General features: G+C 39.9%; 1 protein-coding gene across 1 annotated transcript; it reads right to left on the bottom strand.

Annotated features, from left to right (window-relative positions):
- Positions 1–1,375: 1,375 nt before the first annotated feature.
- On the bottom strand, positions 1,376–21,780 carry LOC130918024 (galectin-4-like). The gene is made up of 12 exons (XM_057839879.1): positions 21,684–21,780; positions 21,452–21,540; positions 18,012–18,216; positions 11,682–11,831; positions 11,499–11,528; positions 11,329–11,385; positions 11,216–11,242; positions 10,589–10,615; positions 6,398–6,427; positions 6,238–6,326; positions 5,988–6,156; positions 1,376–1,601 (listed from the first exon to the last, which is right to left on the bottom strand). The coding sequence occupies exons 1-12, from the start codon at positions 21,726–21,728 to the stop codon at positions 1,455–1,457; spliced, it is 1,065 nt and encodes a 354-aa protein (XP_057695862.1). The 5' UTR covers positions 21,729–21,780; the 3' UTR covers positions 1,376–1,454.
- Positions 21,781–23,715: the final 1,935 nt, after the last annotated feature.

The following is a 23,715-nucleotide window of genomic DNA, read 5'->3' as shown; positions in this document are numbered from 1 at the left end:
CCCTACTACTGTGGGACCATAGGACTTACGAGGAAGTGAGTAAACATCTTGTTTTGTATTATGTCAAATACTGGGATCATTTTAATACGGAGGTGGCTTGCATTTTGTGGCTGACATGCTCCTTGACATACCCCCATCTGGGGAGCAATATACTCGGCTTTTGCACTCTTGGTGTGCCCGATGTTCTGTCAAATTTTGCACCCGATCAGAAATTGCAACTTTGTGTTAAAAATAGCCACGAATACAGCAATTACTAAGTAAACACTACAAACTTTCTTTAAATAAAGGACTACTTAGGTTTGATCATTGATAGGCATGTAAAAAGCTCTCCTCATGCACATTACAACAACTGCAGCCACCCTCCTCCGGGGAATGAACTGTATATTGCTCTCCGCCGGCCCGTTTGCCGATCCGCGAAGACAATCGACAACCCAGTTGTCATGTCAAAAGTTCCGGGTTAGTTATGTGTGATTTTCCGCTTCGAAGACTTTGAAACATCTCTCGGTTCGGGTTAGCATGTCAGTTAGCTGTCACGCCTCTTGGTTTGTTTTGTTTACATTCTCCGAAGCCGGGGAACGGAAACGACATAAACCCGATTTAGGTGTCATAAAATATCGTTCGGGAGGTGCGACAGGAAAGGTGAAGTCGACAAATTTGATCATTATGGAGTAATTTTGCCATGTCGTCCTAAATAAGTGCATTGTTATTATTTCATATTCCATTTAGCACAAGACTGTTATTTGTCATGACCATGCCATTTATTTAGCAAGTGGGGAAAAATACTTGGATAAAAATAATATCCTGTAAAATTATTGAAGTAGAGAGACAGAATCAATGACATTTTGCGGCTCTTTTCGTCGCGTTTTCCTCGTTCTGAATAATTCCCCCTCGATGGGCTGAATAGTAAAACCGATGAGCCCATTCTCCCGCTGACGTCATCCACCTGTTGGGGACGCTAGAGCCCTATAATGGTAGGCATGGCTAACCGGCAGATTAAAAGACTAATTTCTCGTCATCTGCGCTTTGCTACATTGTTGTATATAGTCGAATCGTCTCAAAATATGATTCTAATTCACATAATAATGCTATTTAAGACTTTTTTTCTCATGTCGTATGCTCTTTAACGTATAATGTTTGTTCTTGGTTTTTTGGTAAATTACAAAATTGCGGACTTAGATGTTTTTTTTTTTACTCTTCATTTTGCATTTTGCAGTCTTTGACTGGTGCGACTTATAGTCCATAAAATACGGTATATTAGCCATACTGCCGTATTTTTCATTGCCGCAAAGGAAAGCAGAGATTGACATGCTTTATTTCAACTCAGTTGAATGTAGATTTTCAAATAAGATCAATTCAGGGTTAAAAACAAGGGCTTTTATTTGAGCTCTCCAGTGTTTTGTACAAAGACAAAATAAAGGAATGTCTTTCATGTTGTTTGATTGTATGAACTGATTTCAGAAGTGGATGTAGGAGATCTGCACGTCCCCCGCCACCTCCAGCCCGTCGATCTCGTTGACGTTTCGCATGCGGTGCGAGTAATCAAAGAGAGGGTGACCGTTGACGAACACCTTGAAGCGGTCGCTGCCGCAACGGACGGACATCTTGAGGAGGAAAATGGGAAAACTTAAAATTAGAAGGGTTTTGACGATTGTAATGCAATCGAATTGATTTGGAAATTAAAGATTGATTCAACAATTACAGTATTGGCTTGAATATAAGATGGCCCTGATTATAAGACGACCCAATTTTTTTCAAGACTCAAGTTTGAAAAAAGACTTTTTGAACCCCAAATTAATTTTTATACAGAAAATAATTACAGTACAGCCAAAACAAATGATTATAACAATATACAGTGCCTTGCAAAAGTATTCGGCCCCCTTGAACCTTGCAACCTTTCGCCACATTTCAGGCTTCAAACATAAAGATATAAAATTTTATTTTTTTGTCAAGAATCAACAACAAGTGGGACACAATCGTGAAGTGGAACAAAATTTATCGGATAATTTCAACTTTTTTAACAAATAAAAAACTGAAAAGTGGGGCGTGCAATATTATTCGGCCCCCTTGCGTTAATACTTTGTAGCGCCATCTTTTGCTCCAATTACAGCTGCAAGTCGCTTGGGGTATGTTTCTATCAGTTTTGCACATCGAGAGACTGACATTCTTGCCCATTCTTCCTTGCAAAACAGCTCGAGCTCAGTGAGGTTGGATGGAGAGTGTTTGTGAACAGCAGTCTTCAGCTCTTTCCAGAGATTCTTGATTGGATTCAGGTCTGGACTTTGACTTGGCCATTCTAACACCTGGATACGTTTATTTTTGAACCATTCCATTGTAGATTTGGCTTTATGTTTTGGATCATTGTCCTGTTGGAAGATAAATCTCCGTCCCAGTCTCAGGTCTTGTGCAGATACCAACAGGTTTTCTTCCAGAATGTTCCTGTATTTGGCTGCATCCATCTTCCCGTCAATTTTAACCATCTTCCCTGTCCCTGCTGAAGAAAAGCAGGCCCAAACCATGATGCTGCCACCACCATGTTTGACAGTGGGGATGGTGTGTTCAGGGTGATGAGCTGTGTTGCTTTTACGCCAAACATATCGTTTTGCATTGTGGCCAAAAAGTTCAGTTTTGGTTTCATCTGACCAGAGCACCTTCATCCACATGTTTGGTGTGTCTCCCAGGAGGCTTGTGGCAAACTTTAAACGAGACCTTTTATGGATATCTTTGAGAAATGGCTTTCTTCTTGCCACTCTTCCATAAAGGCCAGATTTGTGCAGTGTACGACTGATTGTTGTCCTATGGACAGACTCTCCCACCTCAGCTGTAGATCTCTGCAGTTCATCCAGAGTGATCATGGGCCTCTTGGCTGCATCTCTGATCAGTTTTCTCCTTGTTTGAGAAGAAAGTTTGGAAGGACGGCCGGGTCTTGGTAGATTTGCAGTGGTCTGATGCTCCTTCCATTTCAATATGATGGCTTGCACAGTGCTCCTTGAGATGTTTAAAGCTTGGGAAATCTTTTTGTATCCAAATCCGGCTTTAAACTTCTCCACAACAGTATCTAGGACCTGCCTGGTGTGTTCCTTGGTTTTCATAATGCTCTCTGCACTTTAAACAGAACCCTGAGACTATCACAGAGCAGGTGCATTTATACGGAGACTTGATTACACACAGGTGGATTCTATTTATCATCATCGGTCATTTAGGACAACATTGGATCATTCAGAGATCCTCACTGAACTTCTGGAGTGAGTTTGCTGCACTGAAAGTAAAGGGGCCGAATAATATTGCACGCCCCACTTTTCAGTTTTTTATTTGTTAAAAAAGTTTAAATTATCCAATAAATGTTGTTCCACTTCACGATTGTGTCCCACTTGTTGTTGATTCTTGACAAAAAAATTAAATTTCATATCTTTATGTTTGAAGCCTGAAATGTGGCGAAAGGTTGCAAGATTCAAGGGGGCCGAATACTTTTGCAAGGCACTGTATTTGAGAGAAAAAGCTTGTTATTTTGCCTCATTCAAATCTTAATATCCGAACATTTAAATATGTAAACTAAAGTGCGATCATTCGTAAATGAATAGCTTCTGGTTTTTGAAATGTAAATAAACCAATCGATTGTGATAAAACAACAAAATTGCAATAACTGCAATAACCATCAAAGTGATGTCTAACTGTAACTGTAGTCTTGAAACAAATCTAAATAAGGAAAAACATTGCAATAAAATAATGCAAACTGGTTAAACCACAGGCGGTTTTTCCTATGGGCAATATAGGCGACCGCCCAGGGCGCAATCTATTTGGGGGCGCACAGGCGCCCTCGAGGAGAAACAAACAAACAAAAAAAATCCGCTAGGATATTGGAATAATACCGCTCATTTCCACGTCAAGTAATTAGAATGGGCGCTAGGGCGCCCCTTACTATCATGTCAACTGCTGCTGAGAGTCATGTGTGTTAAGGAGGGGCAGGGGGAGACGGGAGGTGGATCAGCTGATCGCAACTGCAGTGAGTGAGCAGGATGAGTCTCAATCACTGCTCGAGTTAAAGCAAGGAGGGGAGCGGGGCTTCGTACCTTGTGCAGCATTTCACAGGCCACCTCATTATTCATGTGACTGCTTAAAGAAATGGTGATTTTTTTTCCAAGAAAGTCCATTAATAGGTCTATCATATTCCTCGTTCAATACTCTACAAGACAAAATATAACATATATGGATCTAAAATAATCCTTAACGATTTTAATACTCCTTTTAGCAAGGTTACTTGGGTATGCGGTATGCCGCTGCGTACGTTCCCATAGCAACCAGTCCTATTATTGTCCTACGTCAAAAGTGCTGCATATTCTGAGAATGAGAATAGGCGTAAGCGTAAGGTGCGCATTTTGAGCAGAGGACAGCCACCCCATCTGTGCGTCCATGAACGAATGTAAGTATTTCCTCTTCATGCCATAAAGTTCTTATGATAAGTTAGAGCCGTCATCAGCGCGACCGTTTTGTGTTTTTCCTGTTACGTCAGCTGGTTGATCCCACTCGTTCTCGCTGCGTTGAGGAGAGCGTTCTTTACTTTATATTCGCATTGCACATTTGCTTTAAGAGGGAAGGTGTTAGTTTAGCATCTTAAAATGATGTTGTACATCCATATGAGTGTAAAGGGCTTAGTTTTCGCCACTTTTATGGCCAAGATGACCGCACGCAGCGCGCACTCGAACCCCCCACCCCCACCTTCGTGTTCATTTTACTGCACAAATATATATGTGTGTCACGTGACTCAGAGTGAGTGGGCGGCGATCGGCCCCTTTTTTAATTGGCAAAATGAAAAGTTATCCGTCTGGAAATAAAAAAAGAAAGAAAAAAAAGCAGAAGAGGAGAAAAGGAAGCAAGACAGCGGTGAGTGTACTATATTACTGTACTTTTATGTCCTAATGTAGTCGAAGCACTGCAGACTAGTAGTAGTAAACCAATTAACTGCCTTAACTTGTTGTAACTAGCTTGTTAGCGTTTGCTAACAGCATTGCAGCATATTAGCGTTTCTTCATACATAAAGATGTTACCTAGAAGTTAAATCAGTGTTTAGAATCACCATACACACTGATCAGCCAGACTGATAAGATGTTACATGATTCACTTCTGTGCCAGAATGTTATCCTTATTAAGTAAAAGCAATATAACTTACCAGCTAGTCAGTAGAATACGGTATGTGTAAAGGTATGTGTACTAAGCACAATAATAATAATCTGAAGTACATTTTGTTTATTAAGGCGAATGTGTGTAAATAATTAAGGACAGTGTGAAGTGAATGAATAATGCAATGGGGGGCACTTTGAGTGTCCAAAAAAGCGCTCAATGATTGATTAGATTTTTATTAAATATGCTATTGCTACAAGTCCAACTGTCCCCCTTACTTGCATATGCTCAAAGGGCCCCATGTTGCCTGTTGCCTAGGGCCCCCGGGGACCCTTGCTACGCCTCGGGGCGGGGGATAGACTATTTTAATAAAATAAAGTAAAAAACGTAACACATTCTTGTGTTTGATGTCGGCGGGGGGGTTAGTTTGGATGTCGGGGGTGGGGGGTTGGGTAGTTTGGATGTCGGGGAGCGGGGGGGCTGATGGGGTTGTTCACCCAGGGCGGGAAAGTATCCAGGACCGCCACTGGGTTAAACTAAAATGAGGAGCTGAGATCTTTCATGACAGAACATCGCTTCAATGATATCTGGCGCCATCTAGTGTCGTGAATGGGTATAATGTCTAGACCGCAAATATAAGACGACCCCCTCTTTTTCAGTCTTATTTCAATGCAAAAAACACCATCTTATATTCGGGCCAATACGGTATATTTGCTTCCACTAGTAGGCAAAAGATTCAATTTGACAGCCGCATGTTTAATACTTTCACGCCCGAACTAAGAACTTTTTTTATTAGGTGATAGATAAAACTTTCAATTGTCTATACACTATTTTGTACTCCATTTTAACAAACAGCGTCATTACAAACTCACGTCAAAGTACTGTCCTTCCTTGAAGGGGTTGTCGCCCCCTAGCTGGCGTTCCTCTTGACCCCAGTGGCCTCCCATCATTGTGTTGCGCACCACCACGCCGTCCTTGATGCGCGGGTTCACGTGGAACGCGATGTCACGTGATCGGCTCACCAGGAAGTTGATGCCGAATCTAAAATGAACACAAAACCAAAATATATAGGATCATTTCTTGCTCCTTGTGATTTAAGGCTCAACAACACCCTAAATGCACCTGCCAGCCTTGTAGGGCACCATGCCTCGGATGATGACGGTCCTCTTGGGGAACATTCCTCCCGGGATTGCGCCCGAGTACGGGATCGGCTGCACAAGCGATTCATCGAATTACGACTGACATTGATGCAAGACCAATTTCATTGATAAGAAGTACTTACGGGGTTGTAGATGGGCTGCCCAGCCATACTCTGCAATACAAAGAAACGAGACTCATAAGATAATTAAAAACAACAACAAAAAACTTGAAAATAGGGCTGCCACAATTAAACTAATCGACAACTAATCAATTATCACAGCCCAAAATGTCAACAGTCTTCCTCTTACCACATCACCTACCAAGTAAGTTTGAATTCAATTGGCTAATCCATTATCAAGTTAACACTAAATTTATTTTCTAACCTCTGTGACCTTTGGCCTTATTACCCAAAAATGTAATCACCTCTTCCGTTTCATATTAAAAACATATTCTACAAAATTGATAATAATCCCTTTATTCATTCTTGAGTCATTTGTCAAGGGCGTAGGTTTGGTCTCAACATTGGTAAGGAGGATATAACAGCATGTGCACTTTTTGCTGGGGACGGGACATAATAATAATAATAATTAATAATAATAAATAATAATAACAATACATTTTATTTCTAGAGCGCTTTTCAAACACACAAAGATGCTTCACAAGGGACATGGAATTACAGTACGATAAAAGGGTATTAAAAGGATAAAAAATTAAAAGCACAATAAAAAGAAGTAAAAATATGACAGCTAGGGGTTATGGTGGGTAAGAAAGAGTGAACAGGTGTGTTTTCAGTCTAGAAAAGTGATAGAGTAGATATGCTGCGGAGATCAGGGGGTAGGGAGTTCCAGAGCTGGGGGGCGCAATGACTAAAAGCTCTGGAACCAAAGGTGGAGAGGCGGACACGGGGGACGGAGAGGGGAGGAATAGTGGTAGAGCGAAGTGAACGGGTTGGATTGTTTAGACGGAGAAGATCGCAAAGGTAGGGAGGGGCCAGGGCATGGAGTATTTTGAAGGTGATGATGAGGATCTTGTAATTGATTCTTTGTTTGACGGGAAGCCAGTGAAGTTGACGGAGGTTGGGGGTAATGTGGTGTGTTGCGGGGGTTCGTGTGATGAGGCGTGCTGCTGAGTTCTGGAGGAGCTGCAGTTTCTGGAGGGACTTGTTAGGGAGACCGAAGAGCAGTGAGTTGCAATAATCGAGCCGGGAGGTTTTTAGATTATTGACCAGGGTGGAAGCGGTATGGCGGGTGAGAGAAGGGAGGAGGCGAGAAATGTTGCGAAAGTGAAAATAGGCTGATCTGGTGATGCTGTTGATATGTGACTGGAAGGAAAGTGTGCTGTCGAGGATGACACCCAGACTCTAAACCTGAGACGAAGGAGAGATCGGTAAATTATGGATTGTAATGTAGAACTTATGGACATTAGAGAGCGTTGCGGTGGTACCAACTAAGAGAACTTCTGTTTTGGAGCTGTTAAGTAGGAGGAAGTTGGAGGAGAACCAGGAGTTAATGTCATCTAAGCAGAGGGTGAGGGAGGAAGGTGGGAGGGAGGCGGTTGGTTTTGAGGATATGTAGAGCTGCTAATAAGACCAAACAGATTGGGTGAACGGGGGTCAGGAATGCATATCTCACCAATATGAACCTGATTAATTGATAGGCTATAGTGCCCTCCATAATTATTGGCACCCCTGAAAAAGATGTGTTTTTTAGCTTGTAATATATTTTTTTTATTCAGATATTATGAGACCTTAATGGAAAAAAAAATAAAAATCTAACCTTCAATACAAGTGCATTTATTCAGTGAGGAAAAAATCCCACATAAAGAAATAATTATTTGACATCAAATAATGTGTGTCACAATTATTAGCACCCCTGGTGTTAATACTTTGTACGACCCCCTTTTGCCAACAAAACAGCACCTAATCTTCTCCTATAATGTTTCACAAGATGGGAAAAGACAGAATGAGGGATCTTCACCCATTCCTCTTTGCAGAATCTCTCTAAATCAGACGTCCAAAGTGCAGCCAGGGGGCCAAATGCAGCCCGTGGTCAAATTTAATCCGGCCCCCAGCCTCTGTCCTAAAATCAATAACGTTTGGCCCGCACGCAAGACTTAATAAATTGGTCAGCAGTACTGCTACCAGCATATCAAGTAGCTTACACACCAAATGCTGCTCCTCATTTACCCACTGAAAAGCAGCAGCACACTGAGCAACATTACCCCATGTGACCCTTTCCTCACAATTTTCTAAAATGACGACATTCAACAAAAAAAAAAGAAAGTTGACTGTGACGGCCGACGCTTCAAGGATAGGTGAAAATTGGACTATTTCTTCACTAAAATATGCAACAACTGTGCCCGCCTCATTTGCAAAGAGACAATCACTGTTTTTAAAGAGTTTAATGTGAGGCGATATTACCAAACAAGACACGCTGACATGTATGACAAGATTACAGGGAAGATAAAGTTGTGAGAAATTGAAGCAACTTGAAGCTAGTTTATTTCACAGTAGTATTTCGCAAGAGCCCGAGAGTCGAAAGAGAACGCCACAAAGACTATTTGTGAGATTGTTATTAATTAAAAAACATAATAAAGCAAATGTGACGCACAGAATGGCTTGCTAAAACTTGTTTAAATATATTGTTCTTAGGGCTGTCAAACGAGTAAAATTTTTAATCGAGTCAATCACAACTTAAAAATTAATTAATCGTAATTAATCACAATTCAAACCATCTATAAAATATGCCATATTTTTCTGTAAATTATTGTTGGAATGGAAAGATATGACACAAGACGGATATATACATTCAACATACTGTACATAAGTACTGTATTTGTTTATTATAACAATAAATCCACAAGATGGCATTAACATTATTAACATTTTGTTATAGCGATCCATGGATAGAAAGACTTGTAGTTCTTAAAAGATAAATGTTAGTACAAGTTATAGAAATGTTATATTAAAACCCCTCTTAATGTTTTCGTTTTAATAAAGTTTGTAAAATTTTCAATCAAAAAATAAACTAGTAGCTCGCCATTGTTGATGTCAATAATAATTACCATATGGTGCTGAAGCCTGAAACCCATAAAATCAGTCACACCCAAGCACCAACAGAGGGCGCAAAAACACCAAAAAACACAAGTAACAAGTGGAAATGACACTTTGCTGTCATTTTAATCTGTTTGAGTGGGGCACGTGCGTTAAAGGCGTCAAACATTTTAACGTGATTAATTTTTTTAAAATTAATTTACGCCCATTAACGCAATAATTTTGACAGCCCTAATTGTTCTATGTAAAAAATGTCAGCCAAGTTCGGCCCCCCAAATTTTTACGACACCAAATCTGGCCCCCTTTGCAAAATGTTTGGACACCCCTGCTCTAAATCATCCAGAGACCTGGGTCCTCTCCTCTGTACTCTTCTCTTCAGCTCAGCCAGCAACAGATTTTGATGAAAAATGTCCTGGTATTTCAAAGCATTCATGATGTCATGCACCCTAACAAGGTTCCCAGGGCCTTTGGAAGCGAAACAGCCCCACAGCATCACTGACCCACCCCCATACTTCACAGTGGGTATGAGGTGCTTTGAGTGTGTGTGTGTGGGGGGGGGGGGGGTTGCATGTCATCAGCCAATCAAACGTGTATTTTTAGGGGGAAAAAATGGACTGGCACATTCAGCAAGTGAAAAGGGGTAAATGTCAGCCTGAACATAAGTAATTCACTTAATAATGGTAGGGTCAATTCTATTCATACAACATACTAAATTACCTATATAACTGAACTCATGATATACTGCCAATAAGGTTGCTTAAAAGTTGGTGAGAACAATTGTGTTCACTTGCCTGTCTCTCTGCCTTTCACCCCACTGTGGAATAAAAGGAAAACTACAGCATCCATCAAGGGACAAAACACACTTAATGATTTGATCTTTAATTCATTTAAAACTCAACATTGACACATTGTGGCATATTTAAATCACTACCTTACATAGTGTGGGAGTCCGGCAGTGTGGCCATGTGTCGTCACCGCCGTGCGACATCAACAACAATGGCTACCCTATAGGTAATTTTTAGGATTGAAATTTTACAAATTTTATTAAAACGAAAAAATTAAGAGGGGTTTTCATATTAAATGATTGTAACTCGTACCAACATTTATTCTTTTAAGAACTACATGTCTTTCTATCTGTGGTTCCCTTTAAGAAAAAAAGAGTAAATATTCTCTAATAGCTGTAGGTCTTTGATGAAAGCAGATGATACAGTATGTTTATCGATAAAACCAGTGATTAGTTGACTATCAAAATAAGATTTTGTGTCCGACAAAAGTGCTTACCGGCAAGTTTGATCCAGGAAATCCCCCCTGACAGAAAAAACAGAATCCAGTGTGTAAGTGCACCTAATCATTTGGCCATTGTCCTGTGTATAGATTCGTAGACTAACAGTTACATACCTCCCATTCCCCCATACATCCGGGATGTTCCCCCTGCTTTGAAAAAATACAATTAGAAATAATCAAATTGTAAAAACTCAAAAGAAATTTACCTCATTGGCTGCCATTGATGACACTAGATCCTTGCAAAGGGTGCGTTCAGACTGAAGGCATATCTGATTCCAATTGGATTCCTCTTCAAATTAGATTTTTAAGGCTGACTGTTCTATTTTTAGCAAGGGTCTAAATCCAAATATGACTAGCCATACTACAAATGCGCCAGCCAGTTTCAATCTGGATGGGCTAAAAATCAGATTTTGGCTGCTTGTCTGAACAAAGCCTTAATGGATTGGATGTCCAGCACCATCAAAGGCACTGAAACTGCCATTAATTGATTTTTTTTTTTTAAGTCAAACCTCACCCCTCCACAATCGCCCGGATATCCGCCCTGTGGCAAAAAAGGTTTAAATTATTAAAAAAAAAAAAAAACAAGATTAAATATTAACATTACATTTTTAAGTGAAACCTCACCCCTCCACAATCGCCCGGATATCCACCCTGTGGCGAAAAAGTTTTAAATTGTTTTTAAAAAACAAACAAGATGAAATATTAAGAATACATTTAAAGAAAAAAACAAATCTGACCGGGCCGATTTCACATCCTGGCCTTCCCCCCATACCACCTCCTGGGTAGCATCCCTCCTCCTGAGTGAGAAAATTTCAGAGAATTTTTCTACAAAACCACAAAAATAATTCAAGGACCAAATTTGAAATGTTCGCCACAATATACAAATATATTGATAAATTCAACATACCCCCATACCACCTCCAGGGTATCCTCCCTGCTGTATGAGTACAAAGAAAAATGTCACTTAAGTGAGAAACAATTAAAAGTCAATTTTTTTCACATTTTTCCAACTTACCCCAATACCGCCACCCTTTAAAAAAAAAATAAATAAATAAATAAAATTAAATCCACATTTAAATTCCCAGCACACTTCCTGAAATGGGAGACTTGTAACAATCCATCTCACCCCGATGACGTTAATGCTCTGTATGGCAACGTCACCCCCGATTTGTATGGCGCACACTTTGGCCAAAGGCAGGCGATGCTTGAAGGTGTAAAAGTCTTTCCCGTTGACTTTAAACTGTTGACAAAGGTCAAGAAGTCACTTGGTGGGTGAGTTTTCAGCCAATAATTGAGTGGGAAAATAATTAGAAAAATAGGTGAATCGGCATGAACAACTGTATATTACATAAATGAGTAAGAAAATTATAAAACAATTAGAAATTATTCATTGTTTTATTATTTATTATGTATGTACTGGGTAATTACATTTAGCAAAGAGCTACAGTGCCTTGCAAAAGTATTCGGCCCCCTTGAATCTTGCAACCTTTCGCCACATTTCAGGCTTCAAACATAAAGATATGAAATTTAATTTTTTTTGTCAAGAATCAACAACAAGTGGGACACAATCGTGAAGTGGAACAACATTTATTGGATAATTTAAACTTTTTTAACAAATAAAAAACTGAAAAGTGGGGCGTGCAATATTATTCGGCCCCTTTACATTCAGTGCAGCAAACTCACTCCAGAAGTTCAGTGAGGATCTCTGAATGATCCAGTGTTGTCCTAAATGATATAAAAAAATGATAAACAGAATCCAAATGTGTGTAATCAAGTCTCCGTATAAATGCACCTGCTCTGTGATAGTCTCAGGGTTCTGTTTAAAGTGTAGAGAGCATTATGAAAACCAAGGAACACACCAGGCAGGTCCGAGATACTGTTGTGGAGAAGTTTAAAGCCGGATTTGGATACAAAAAGATTTCCCAAGCTTTAAACATCTCAAGGAGCACTGTGCAAGCCATCATATTGAAATGGAAGGAGCATCAGACCACTGCAAATCTACCAAGACCCGGCCGTCCTTCCAAACTTTCTTCTCAAACAAGGAGAAAACTGATCAGAGATGCAGCCAAGAGGCCCATGATCACTCTGGATGAACTGCAGAGATCTACAGCTGAGGTGGGAGAGTCTGTCCATAGGACAACAATCAGTCGTACACTGCACAAATCTGGCCTTTATGGAAGAGCGGCAAGAAGAAAGCCATTTCTCAAAGATATCCATAAAAAGTCTCGTTTAAAGTTTGCCACAAGCCACCTGGAAGAAGGTGCTCTGGTCAGATGAAACCAAAATTGAACTTTTTGGCCACAATGCAAAACGATATGTTTGGCGTAAAAGCAACACAGCTCATCACCCTGAACACACCATCCCCACTGTCAAACATGGTGGTGGCAGCATCATGGTTTGGGCCTGCTTTTCTTCAGCAGGGACAGGGAAGATGGTTAAAATTGACGAGAAGATGGATGCAGCCAAATACAGGAACATTCTGGAAGAAAACCTGTTGGTATCTGCACAAGACCTGAGACTGGGACGGAGATTTATCTTCCAACAGGACAATGATCCAAAACATAAAGCCAAATCTACAATGGAATGGTTCAAAAATAAACGTATCCAGGTGTTAGAATGGCCAAGTCAAAGTCCAGACCTGAATCCAATCGAGAATCTGTGGAAAGAGCTGAAGACTGCTGTTCACAAACACTCTCCATCCAACCTCACTGAGCTCGAGCTGTTTTGCAAGGAAGAATGGGCAAGAATGTCAGTCTCTCGATGTGCAAAACTGATAGAAACATACCCCAAGCGACTTGCAGCTGTAATTGGAGCAAAAGGTGGCGCTACAAAGTATTAACGCAAGGGGGCCGAATAATATTGCACGCCCCACTTTTCAGTTTTTTATTTGTCAAAAAATTTTAAGTCATCCAATAAATTTTGTTCCACTTCACGATTGTGTCCCACTTGTTGTTGATTCTTGACAAAAAAATTAAAATTTTATATCTTTATGTTTGAAGCCTGAAATGTGGCGAAAGGTTGCAAGGTTCAAGGGGGCCGAATACTTTTGCAAGGCACTGTAAATATGTTCAGCATATGTATCATTTTGGCCTGTTGTTGGTATTACTTTTGCTTTCTGAAATAGGCTCACTTGAAAGGTAAGGTTCCACATTTTCGTTGCATTATGTTGTACGGAAGTGTCATGCTGCCACCCAAAAAAAAAAAAAAAAAAAAAAAAAAAAGGCTAGGAGCATGTTTTCACATGAGAGAATGATATTGTCATGTAAAATTGTGACGCTAACATGTGAAAACAAGATAGTATCATGCAAGGACATAGGTTTGGTCTCAATGTTGGGAGGGACAATATACAGTGGGGCAAATAAGTATTTAGTCAACCACCAATTGTGCAAGTTCTCCAACTTGAAAAGATTAGCAAGGCCTGTAATTGTCAACATTGGTAAACCTCAACCAGAGAGACAGAATGTGGAAAAAAAAAAACTGAAAATCACATTGTTTGATTTTTAAAGGGTATGTAGCGGCAAAGGGGGTGTGAGACATCAATAGAACCGTTATGTGCCAAGATAACAAATATTGATAAAGTTAACAAAAAAATCAATCACATTAATGAGCAATTATCGAAAATAGATCGAAAATGACGAACATTTCCGAAAGTGTTCCGGAAACAGCCGAATGGGGCGGGGACGTCACGACAAGTGAATGAAAGTCGAGGCGGAGCCAGGTGCCATTGTTTTTTTAACGACGAGAGAGTAGCGTTCGGGTTTGTTTGACCAAAACATCACTAGAATGGTTCAAAACTGCTGTGCTATGTGGTGTACAAATAGCTGTTTATCGGAATATAGTATCCATGAGTTCCTGAACGCGAAAAAAAAAGCTGGACTACGCAGACAATGGGTAAAATTCGTCTGTGCAAAGAGGGCTAATTTTCTAGGCACAGCCTCCGGCACGGTTTTCTATGGTGCGCATTTTCCACCTGAAAGCTTCTCGAACTATGGACAAGTGAAATCGGGTTTGGCTAAAAGATTGCTGCTCAAAGGAGATGCGGTGCCGACCATACACGCGCAGCCACCTAAATGTCCCGAGATATCAAGAAAGAGGACGATGAGTGGCAAAGGAGGCTAAGCTAAGCAATGGAGGGGAGCAGCCAAGCTCGAAATATAATAAAAAAATGTCACGCATTGGATACAGGACTGGACACATGTATAAATTATCGTTAGTAAAATATATAGAACAAATCCTCTGATCCCATTCATATTTGTGTCTGTTGGCAGAGCGAAAAGCTATGATAGCGCAATAAATGATAATTATTCTATGCATTCCTTTATTTTGCAGTCACGGTGTTTCAGCTCCACAAAAAGAAATGCAAAACAAATCATTGGTGTTTCCCACACGATCTGCTGCCGATGTTTCATCAGTGTCATTGCTCCCTTCAATGACCGTTTCATTACGCTGCATTGGCGTTCGTTCGGGCTCAAATTGGTAACCTAAAACACCGATTAAAGCTTCGTAACTCTCCTCGTCACCATTAGATGAACATTCGTTACGTCGGATTCGTCGCTGAAACTAGAAACGAAATTGTCTGCCATCATCGCCGCCATTCAGTATGAAAGCACTGAGCCTTTTTCTTGTTGAAGAAACACCCCTCACTGTCAATTCTGAATTCTCTTTTATTGACAACGAGGGGTGTTTCTTCATGAGGGAACCTGGAATATGTGCAGGACGAACACAATGCATCAGCATAAACAGCTCAAAACACCCCTAAATCTCCCCTCACCAGAAGGAATTATATTGATGCAGACAGGCGCTGCCCCCCTAGTGGCCGGTGGCACTCTCTTCACTTGTCGTGACGTCACGCACACAAACTGCCAGATCTCGGGCGCCGGTCGTTTTAGCTTGACAATCGAGCCAAATTTCTCTCATTTTCTTGTGTGTAATTACACGAAGTGGCATGATTTGAATACAAAAGGCATGCGTTTATGGATAAATGATGGAATATTAACATTTTCCCAGGGCATGACATACCCTTTAAATAATTTATTTCCAAATTAGAGTGGAAAATAAGTATTTGGTCACCTACAAACAAGCAGGATTTCTGGCTGTCAAAGAGGTCTAACTTCTTCTAACGAGGTCTAACGAGTCTCAACTCGTTACCTGTATTAATGGCATCTGTTTTAACTCATTATCGGTATAAAAGACATCTCTCCACAACCTCAGTCAGTCACACTCCAGACTCCACAATGGCCAAGACCAAAGAGCTGTTGAAGGACACCAGAGACAAAATTGGAGACCTGCACCACGCTGGGAAGACTGAATCTGCAATAGGTAAAATGTATCAACTGTGGGAGCAATGGAAGACATACAAGACCACTGATAATCTCCCTCGATCTGGGGCTCCATGCAAGATCTCACCCCGTGGCGTCAAAATGATAACAAGAACAGTGAGCAAAAATCCCAGAAACACACGGGTGGACCTAGTGAATGACCTACAGAGAGCTGGGAACACAGTAACAAAGGCTACTATCAATAACACAATGCGCCGCCAGGGACTCAAATCCTGCACTGCCAGACGTGTCCCCCTGCTGAAGCCAGTACACGTCCAGGCCCGTCTGCGGTTCGCGAGAGAGCATTTGGATGATCCAGAAGAGGACTGGGAGAATGTGTTATGGTCAGATGAAACCAAAATAAAACTTTTTGGTAGAAACACATGTTCTCCTGTTTGGAAGAGAAAGAATACTGAAGTGCATCCGAACAACACCATACCCACTGTGAAGCATGGGGGTGGAAACATCATGCTTTGGGGCTGTTTTTCTGCAAAGGGACCAGGACAACTGATCTGTGTGAGTGAAAATCTCCTTCCATCAGCAAGGGCATTGAAGATGACACGTGGCTCGGTCTTTCAGCATGACAATGATCCCAAACACACAGCCAGGGCAACAAAGGAGTGGCTTCATAAGAAGCATTTCAAGGTCCTGTAGTGGCCTGGCCAGTCTCCAGATCTCAACGCCATAGAAAATCTGTAGAAGGAGTTGAAAGTCCGTGTTGCCCAATGACAGCCCCAAAATATCATTACTCTAGAGAAGATCTGCATGGAGGAATGGGCCAAAATACCAGCAACAGTGTGTGAAAAGCTTATGAAGAGTTACAGAAAACGTTTCTAATATTTTCAAGTGGGAGAACATGCAAAATTAGTGGTTGACTAAGTACTTATTTGCCCCACTGTAACCTTAATCATAAACTGCATGTACACATTTTGCTGGGGACGGGACGTTAATAAAACTAAACCGATTGGGTGAATGGCGGCGGTCAGGGCTACATTTCTCTCCAATAAGAACCTAATTAATTGATAGGCTTGATGATTGATGCAAAATAAATCTGGATTGACCTATACTAACATTCACACTGAAAATCTACAGTATAACGTCTTAATCTGTTAATTTTTCTTGAATCTCGTCATTTTCATCTTGTTTTGAGTTTTAAGGGCTAGTTAACATATTAATGCATCAGATTCTTCTACTTACTTTGAGTAAATATTACCATTTGTTCTTATTGAGCCTATACATCTAAAAGTCGGTCAGTTTTCACCTAAATCAAAAGAAGATGCTTTCACATGATGTTTTGAACAATATCTATTGTTAAATTAAGATCATTTCTTTTTGTTTTTTTTCTTCTTTGACCTGTCCTGTTCAGCTGCTTGTCACAGAGAATGAAGATCTGAGTGTCCGATTGGTCTAAAGACTTGTAATCTATCAAATGGGAGTATGAGATACTCCCATTGTGATCATTCAACGTACCTCATTTATTAGAAGAAATCAGCGAACAGAAGAAAAGAAGGAGAGAGGGCGAGAGAGAGAGAGAGAGAGAGAGAGAGAAGAAGCACAAACAACAACAACAAATACATTGAATGCCAACACTAACTATGAATATGTTGGTGACATCTTTAGCTAGTTGTATTATTGAATTAAGAACATTTCTGCCAAACATTTTTTTTTAAGATTAAATACTTACATTTTTTTACTAGGTTTACTAGGTTAGGTTAGTTAAATTGAATGAATCAAGTGTGTTTGGCTCTTGTTTTATTCTAGTTTTATTTACCCTGATTATAAAATTTAATGAGGTGCTTTAGTAGAGCTTGGAACGAATTAGATGATATTCATGTAAAACGCGATTCATTATACGAAAAAAAAAAAAAACATGATACGAAAGCCAGTCTGGAATGAATTCATGTTGTATCTCAAGGACCACTGTATGTAAATAATATTGTAAAATGTAAAGTTCATTTTCTGTGAAAATTATTTCTTCAGTTACTGTTCAAGTTGTTTCTTGTGTCATCACTGCATTTGACTATATGTCCACAGCTCTGGTGGATAAAATTATAGACTGGCCATATAGTTTACAAGTTGAAATACGCAACACAAGTTCACACCTGGTAGTCATGCGGCGAGCACGTGATGACAATCTCGAAGGCGTCGCCTTTACTGAAGGGCATACTGCGAATTTTCTCTTCGTTGTCCCACGCGTTGTCGCGGCGGCTGTTGAAGACCACCTTGTCCCATCCGTCGAAACGCGGGTTGAAGTGGACCGCGATGTCGCTGGACTCGGACTGCCCGCATAACAGGTTGACGAAGAATCTTCAAAAAAAAAAAAGTTAGATAGACGGTAAAGAAACTTTTTTTTTTGTTTTGTTTAATATGTGGAATTTTTTTTGGGGGGGGGGTATAAATATAATATTTTTGAAGAAATCGTGAAATTTTCTGTGACTGATCGCAATGTATAAATAAATTGATACCATTGATCAATTTTTTCTTTATTGTTGTCATTTTAAATGGCATTAATATCCCCCAAAAAATCTAAATCATGTATTCCTGTAATTAATCTCAATTAATTGCTATATCTTTGTGATTAATTTAATTCATAAAAAGCAGTTTTGTAATTCTAATCGTCATAATTCATAAATATTTCATAATTTCATAATTCAATTCATAAATAGGTGCAATTAATAGTTTTTTTTATTTGTTTCATACTGTATGTTGTATTTTTAGATCCATGAATAGCTATGATAACAAAAAATAATGTGATTGATCATGAATAATTGCCACAATTCATCATCAATTAATGTCAGTGCCAGGATTAGCGATCAGGTAGCATAGAATAGGATGTCAATATATCCCAATTTACAGGTGATTTACATAACCACCTCACAATGCTGAATTGTGTACACTCCACCCCGCCTAATGACATCTCTTTTTGGCTCACCTTCCCTCCTCTTTCTCCTTAGTTATCAGGCCCCCCACATGGTGCTCATGGGTAAATATAATAAGCTAATGATAGCACCACTATGTTTATAGGTGTGTAATCATTTATTCTATGTTGTTGTTTGTTCTTCTCTTCTGTCTGCCTCCTTCCTTTCTGTCCCCCATTACACCGTCCTGCTTTCTCTTAATAAATAAAACATAATGAACAACCACAATGGGAGTATATCAAACTCCCATGTGATACATGAAAACTTTTCAGCCCATAAGGACACTCATATTCTTATTCTCCATGTGTAAGCATCGGAACAGGACAGGTAAAAATAAAAAGTGAAAAAATTAATCAATAAAAATAGATTCATGCCACAAATCACTTTTTTCTTGTTTTATTTGTGGTAATTTTAAGTGGGGGGGAATCCCTTTTTTCTCCAATTAATCTTGACTAAATGCTGGATTTTACTGATAAGAACAAATTAGATGTTTGATTGTTTTACGAGGGGCATTCAAAAAGTAATGCACTCAAGTTGCATTGCTCGTACAGGATTTTACCAATCTTGTTTATATTTGGCACAAACATGATAGGACCCACCTTTTTGCGATTGTTATTTGTGTTTTTCTTATTTTCTGATTTTTAAAGCTTAAACTAGCTTCCAAAATGGCTGCCCCCCTTGAAGCTCGTCAGAAACAAAGAGCTGTAATCGAATTCCTTGTTGCAGAGGGAGAAACCCCTCTGAAGATTCACAATGGGGTAAAAATGTCTACAGGGATGATACCATGGACTATAGTACTGTAAGAAGATGGGTACAGTGATTTAAAAACAGTATTGAAAACCAAGAAGGAGATCAATGGAATGGCGTCACCCAAATTCACCAAAGACCAAAAAATTCAAGGCCCAAAAGTCAGATGGCAAAATTATGGCCACCGTTTTTTGGGATTCTCAAGGTGTAATCCTTGTGGATTTTTTGTCAAAGGGGGAAACCATTAACTGAGGTATACGTTGAAGACTCTTAGGAAGCTCAAAGCAAGAATTCGACGTGTTCAGCCCAACTTGGGCATGGCAAATGTGCTCCTCCAGCATGACAATGCATGTCCTCACCAGTGTTGTTAATCTTACTGAAAAAAAGTAATTAATTATAGTTACAAATTACTTCTCCCCAAAAATAATTGCGTTAGTAACTCAATTACCTGAATGTAAGAGTAATTAGTTACTTGGCAAAGTAATTGGTGATAATTACTTTTTTTTCCCCTCAAAAAAAAACAAAAAACAAAAAACATTGGCCACACTATGTGAAGTTTTTTGTGAAGGTTTTTGGTACAATTGGCCCGAGCCCAATTCTTTACCCTAATTTACCCTTTACCCTGAATCAACTGTTAAAAGTTGTTAAAATTGCTCCCATTATTGCATTAGTTCCCTTCTCTCTACTTTCGACATATGAAAGTTTTAAAACTGTTTCATCATTTAAAGATAGATTCAATTATAGATTTTGCCGATTTAGAAGTATTTTAGATAAAAAGTTACTTAGGTTCGCTAGGAAGGTTCTCTACAACAGAGCCGTCCTAAAAAGTCTACTGCTTTAAGATGGCGGCTGTTTACTAACGCATCTAGTGCCCTGTCTGTCATTTGTCATCTAGTTATATCTATATACAGTATATGTGATATCTACCATGTCTACCATATCTACCATAACATGCGTGCGTAGTTTGTAGGGTATCGGCTACAACATGTATTATTGGAGCTACCTAGCATCGCGTTTGCTCGGCGTCACAACTTTCTTGCCTCCTCCCCACTCCTGCTCTGCTCTGTCGTCTCGGTGAGTCCGTCTCCCTCAGACTTTCGACCAATATAATAACGCATAGTAACTCATGCCTTTCCGTCCTCAGTAACGGTAACGGCGTTGCCAAGATGAGAAAAGTAATTAATTAGATTACCCACTACTGAAAAAAATAACGCCGTTAGTAACGCTGTTATATTGTAACGCCGTTATTAACAACACTGGTCCTCACACATGCATCAGGACCATGGAGGTCTTTATTTCATTTGGATGAACTGTGATACCACATCTGCCATATTCTCCTAATTTGGCACCGTCAGACTACCACCTCTTTGGTCCAATGAAAGAAGGACTCCGAGGCAACCGATATGGCAATGACGATGAAGTGAAAACTGCTGTCAAGAATTGGCTTAGAGATCAACCGGCTGAGTTCTCCAACACTGGTATACATGCCCTCATTCATAGGTGGACTGTAGCTCTTGAGAGAGGTGGAGACTATGTGGAGAAGTAAAAATGTAATCCTCACACTTGTACCTTTCTTTTAATGTATAGTATATGTTGCTATTATAATTTGTTTGTACATAATAAAGTTGGGTGCATTACTTTTTGAATACCCCTCGTACTTATACTTTTTAGTGTTCAGGATATCCCAAATAAAATCACATTTTTTCTGTAATCAGTTGCCATTTACAACAGAATTTATGACACAGTGAACCGTAAATGACTTTGCCCCGCCCACTTTAAGCAAAAGGTGAAGGTGTGCTTTGGAATGTTTGCGCACCCGCACTTTGACTCTTGAAACACACCCCACTTCCCTGCCCGATACCATGGAATTAAGTCACCTGGTGATCTTGTCTGGGACTGAGCCCTGCAGATAGATGGACGCCCCTTCCCTCAGACCCCCGTAGATGGGCCCCAAGTATGGAATTGCCTGTATATAAGCATAAAATGATGTCATTTGAACTCATTAATCAATAATTCTACAATTACAAAAGTATACGTTTTACCTACAGCAAGTACAACTCAATTGAAAAAAAATAAATAAATAAAAGTGAGAAAAGTAAGTTAACTCACAGGACTGTAGACGGGCTGATAACCAGGAGGCGCCATGAAAGACATGTTGGAGATTGGTGAAGAAGGCAGGCAAGCAGGCAGGACCAAGATGGTGAGGCTTCATGTTTTATAGTGGCTGGCAGGGAGGGGCAGTCGGGGTCAAAGCACACTATTTACTTTAGGGCAGAACTTTATGCTCAATGGCCACATCTGATATTTTTTTAAGGAACATCTCATTTAGAGATACAGTGCTAGCCAAAAGTATATACACCCCTGCAATTCTGTCAGATAATGCTCAATTTCTCCCCCCAAAAATGATTGCAATTACAAATGCTTTGTTAGTAATATCTTCATTCATTTTGCTTGCAATTAAAAAACACAAAAGAGACTGGAAACTAAAATCATTATCATTTTACACAAAACTTCAAAAATTGGCCGGACAAAAGTATTGGCAGCCTTCGAAAAATCATGTGCTTCCCAAATTGGTGTAATTAACAGAACCTGTTACTTACCTGTGGCACATGCAGCACAACAGGTAGGGGGCAATAACTAAATCACACGTGCAGCCAGTTAAAATGGATTAAAGTTGATTCAACCTCTGTCCTGTGTCCAGTGTTGTCAGTAACGCTTTAGTTAGTAACGCGTTACTGTAATCTGATTACTTTTTTCAGTAACGAGTAATCTAACACGTTCATTTTTCTACACCAGTAATCTGATTAAAGTTAGTTTCCTTAGTGTCTCTGCGTTACTATTTTTTTATTGCCTCATAACGTATGTAGAATGAAGAATATTGTAGTCATGTACGAAGAGCATTTTGATTAGAAAATGCTCAAATAAAAGGTTCCCGGTACGTGTTTCCATGACAACCTCTTAGCTATTTCCTGTTTTGGTCTCGCGTCACGTGTTGTGGGACTGAGGCGGGTGGACATTCGCGCCGAGTATTGAGACGTTGCGAGGGAGTGTTGATCTGTGGATATCCATGAATAAAGGTGAGTATTTTTCCTTCATTCTGGAGGGTATCAGCAAAAGGTTGGACCCCCTACATGCGCGGCCGTTTCGTAGCTTTCCCGTAGCAACGGCGGGCAGTCATCGCTCCAAGTTGGCAAGGTTTTTTTTACATCATATGAGTGTTGCACATTCAGGCCATGAGGTGATGTGTTTGTTTAGCATCTGTGGGATGTGTTGTTAAGTCCGACTGAGTGTAAAGTGCTTAGTTGCTGCCACGTTTTGTGGCCAAATTGACCGCGTGTGTGTTGAGAGGAGTACTTCCGGGTTGTTACTGTGCACGGCTGCACGCACATCCGCGCCCACCACCATCTTTGTGTTTATTGCACTGTACAATCCACTTGTGTGTTGTTGATTATTGTGCCGTCAGTTTGCATTCTTTTACACTGGCACTGATATGCTGTTAACCATAACCCTAAATTCAGAAGTTTTGACATTAGGCTTAATCTTAAGAGGTAGCGGGGTTTAATTGGTCGGTGGAGTTAATTTCAACAAATTTCAAAGCAGTTTGTCAGATTTTTGTTAGTTTCAGGGCTCCGGAGTGGCTAAGCTAGCGCGAAATTCTGATATTCCCCTTTAAATTCAATCATCGGAAAGTCAATTACATGTGATGACATTTTTCTGTTGTCATTCTTATGTTGAGGCGGCAAAGGGAGAAAAATGGGTAAAAAGTAACTGATAGATTACTTTTAAAGTATCTTAGTTACTTTGATAATGAAGTAATCAGTAAAGTAACTAGATTACTTTTTTGAGGTGTAATCAGTAATTAAATTACTTTTTCAAGTAATCTGTGACAACACTGCCTGTGTCCTTGTGTGTACCAAATTGAGCATGGAGAAAAGAAAGAAGACCAAACAACTGTCTGTGGACTTGAGAAGCAAAATTGTGAGGATAATGGGCAATTTCAAGGCTACAAATCCATCTCCAAATACCTGAATGCTCCTGTGTCTACGGTGTGTTGTGTCGTCAATAAGTGTAAAGCCCAAAGCACTGTGGCTAACCTCCCTAGATGTGAACGGAAAAGAAAAATTGACGAGATTTCAACGAA

Source organism: Corythoichthys intestinalis, chromosome 6 (assembly GCF_030265065.1).
Source record: "Corythoichthys intestinalis isolate RoL2023-P3 chromosome 6, ASM3026506v1, whole genome shotgun sequence".
NCBI classification, from domain to species: Eukaryota; Metazoa; Chordata; class Actinopteri; order Syngnathiformes; family Syngnathidae; genus Corythoichthys; species Corythoichthys intestinalis.
The sequence above is the reverse complement of the archived record's forward strand: the minus strand, read 5'-3'. Positions and strand labels throughout refer to the sequence as shown.

Coding starts and splice junctions, on each gene's coding strand:
- LOC130918024 (XM_057839879.1), bottom strand. CDS start 21,728: ATGTCTTTCATGGCGCCTCCTGGTTATCAGCCCGTCTACAGTCCT. Junction 18,217..21,451: donor GTCCCAGACAAGATCACCAG/GTGACTTAATTC, acceptor TTTTTTTTGAAG/ATTCTTCGTCAACCTGTTAT. Junction 11,832..18,011: donor GCTCGCCGCATGACTACCAG/GTGTGAACTTGT, acceptor CTTTGTCAACAG/TTTAAAGTCAACGGGAAAGA.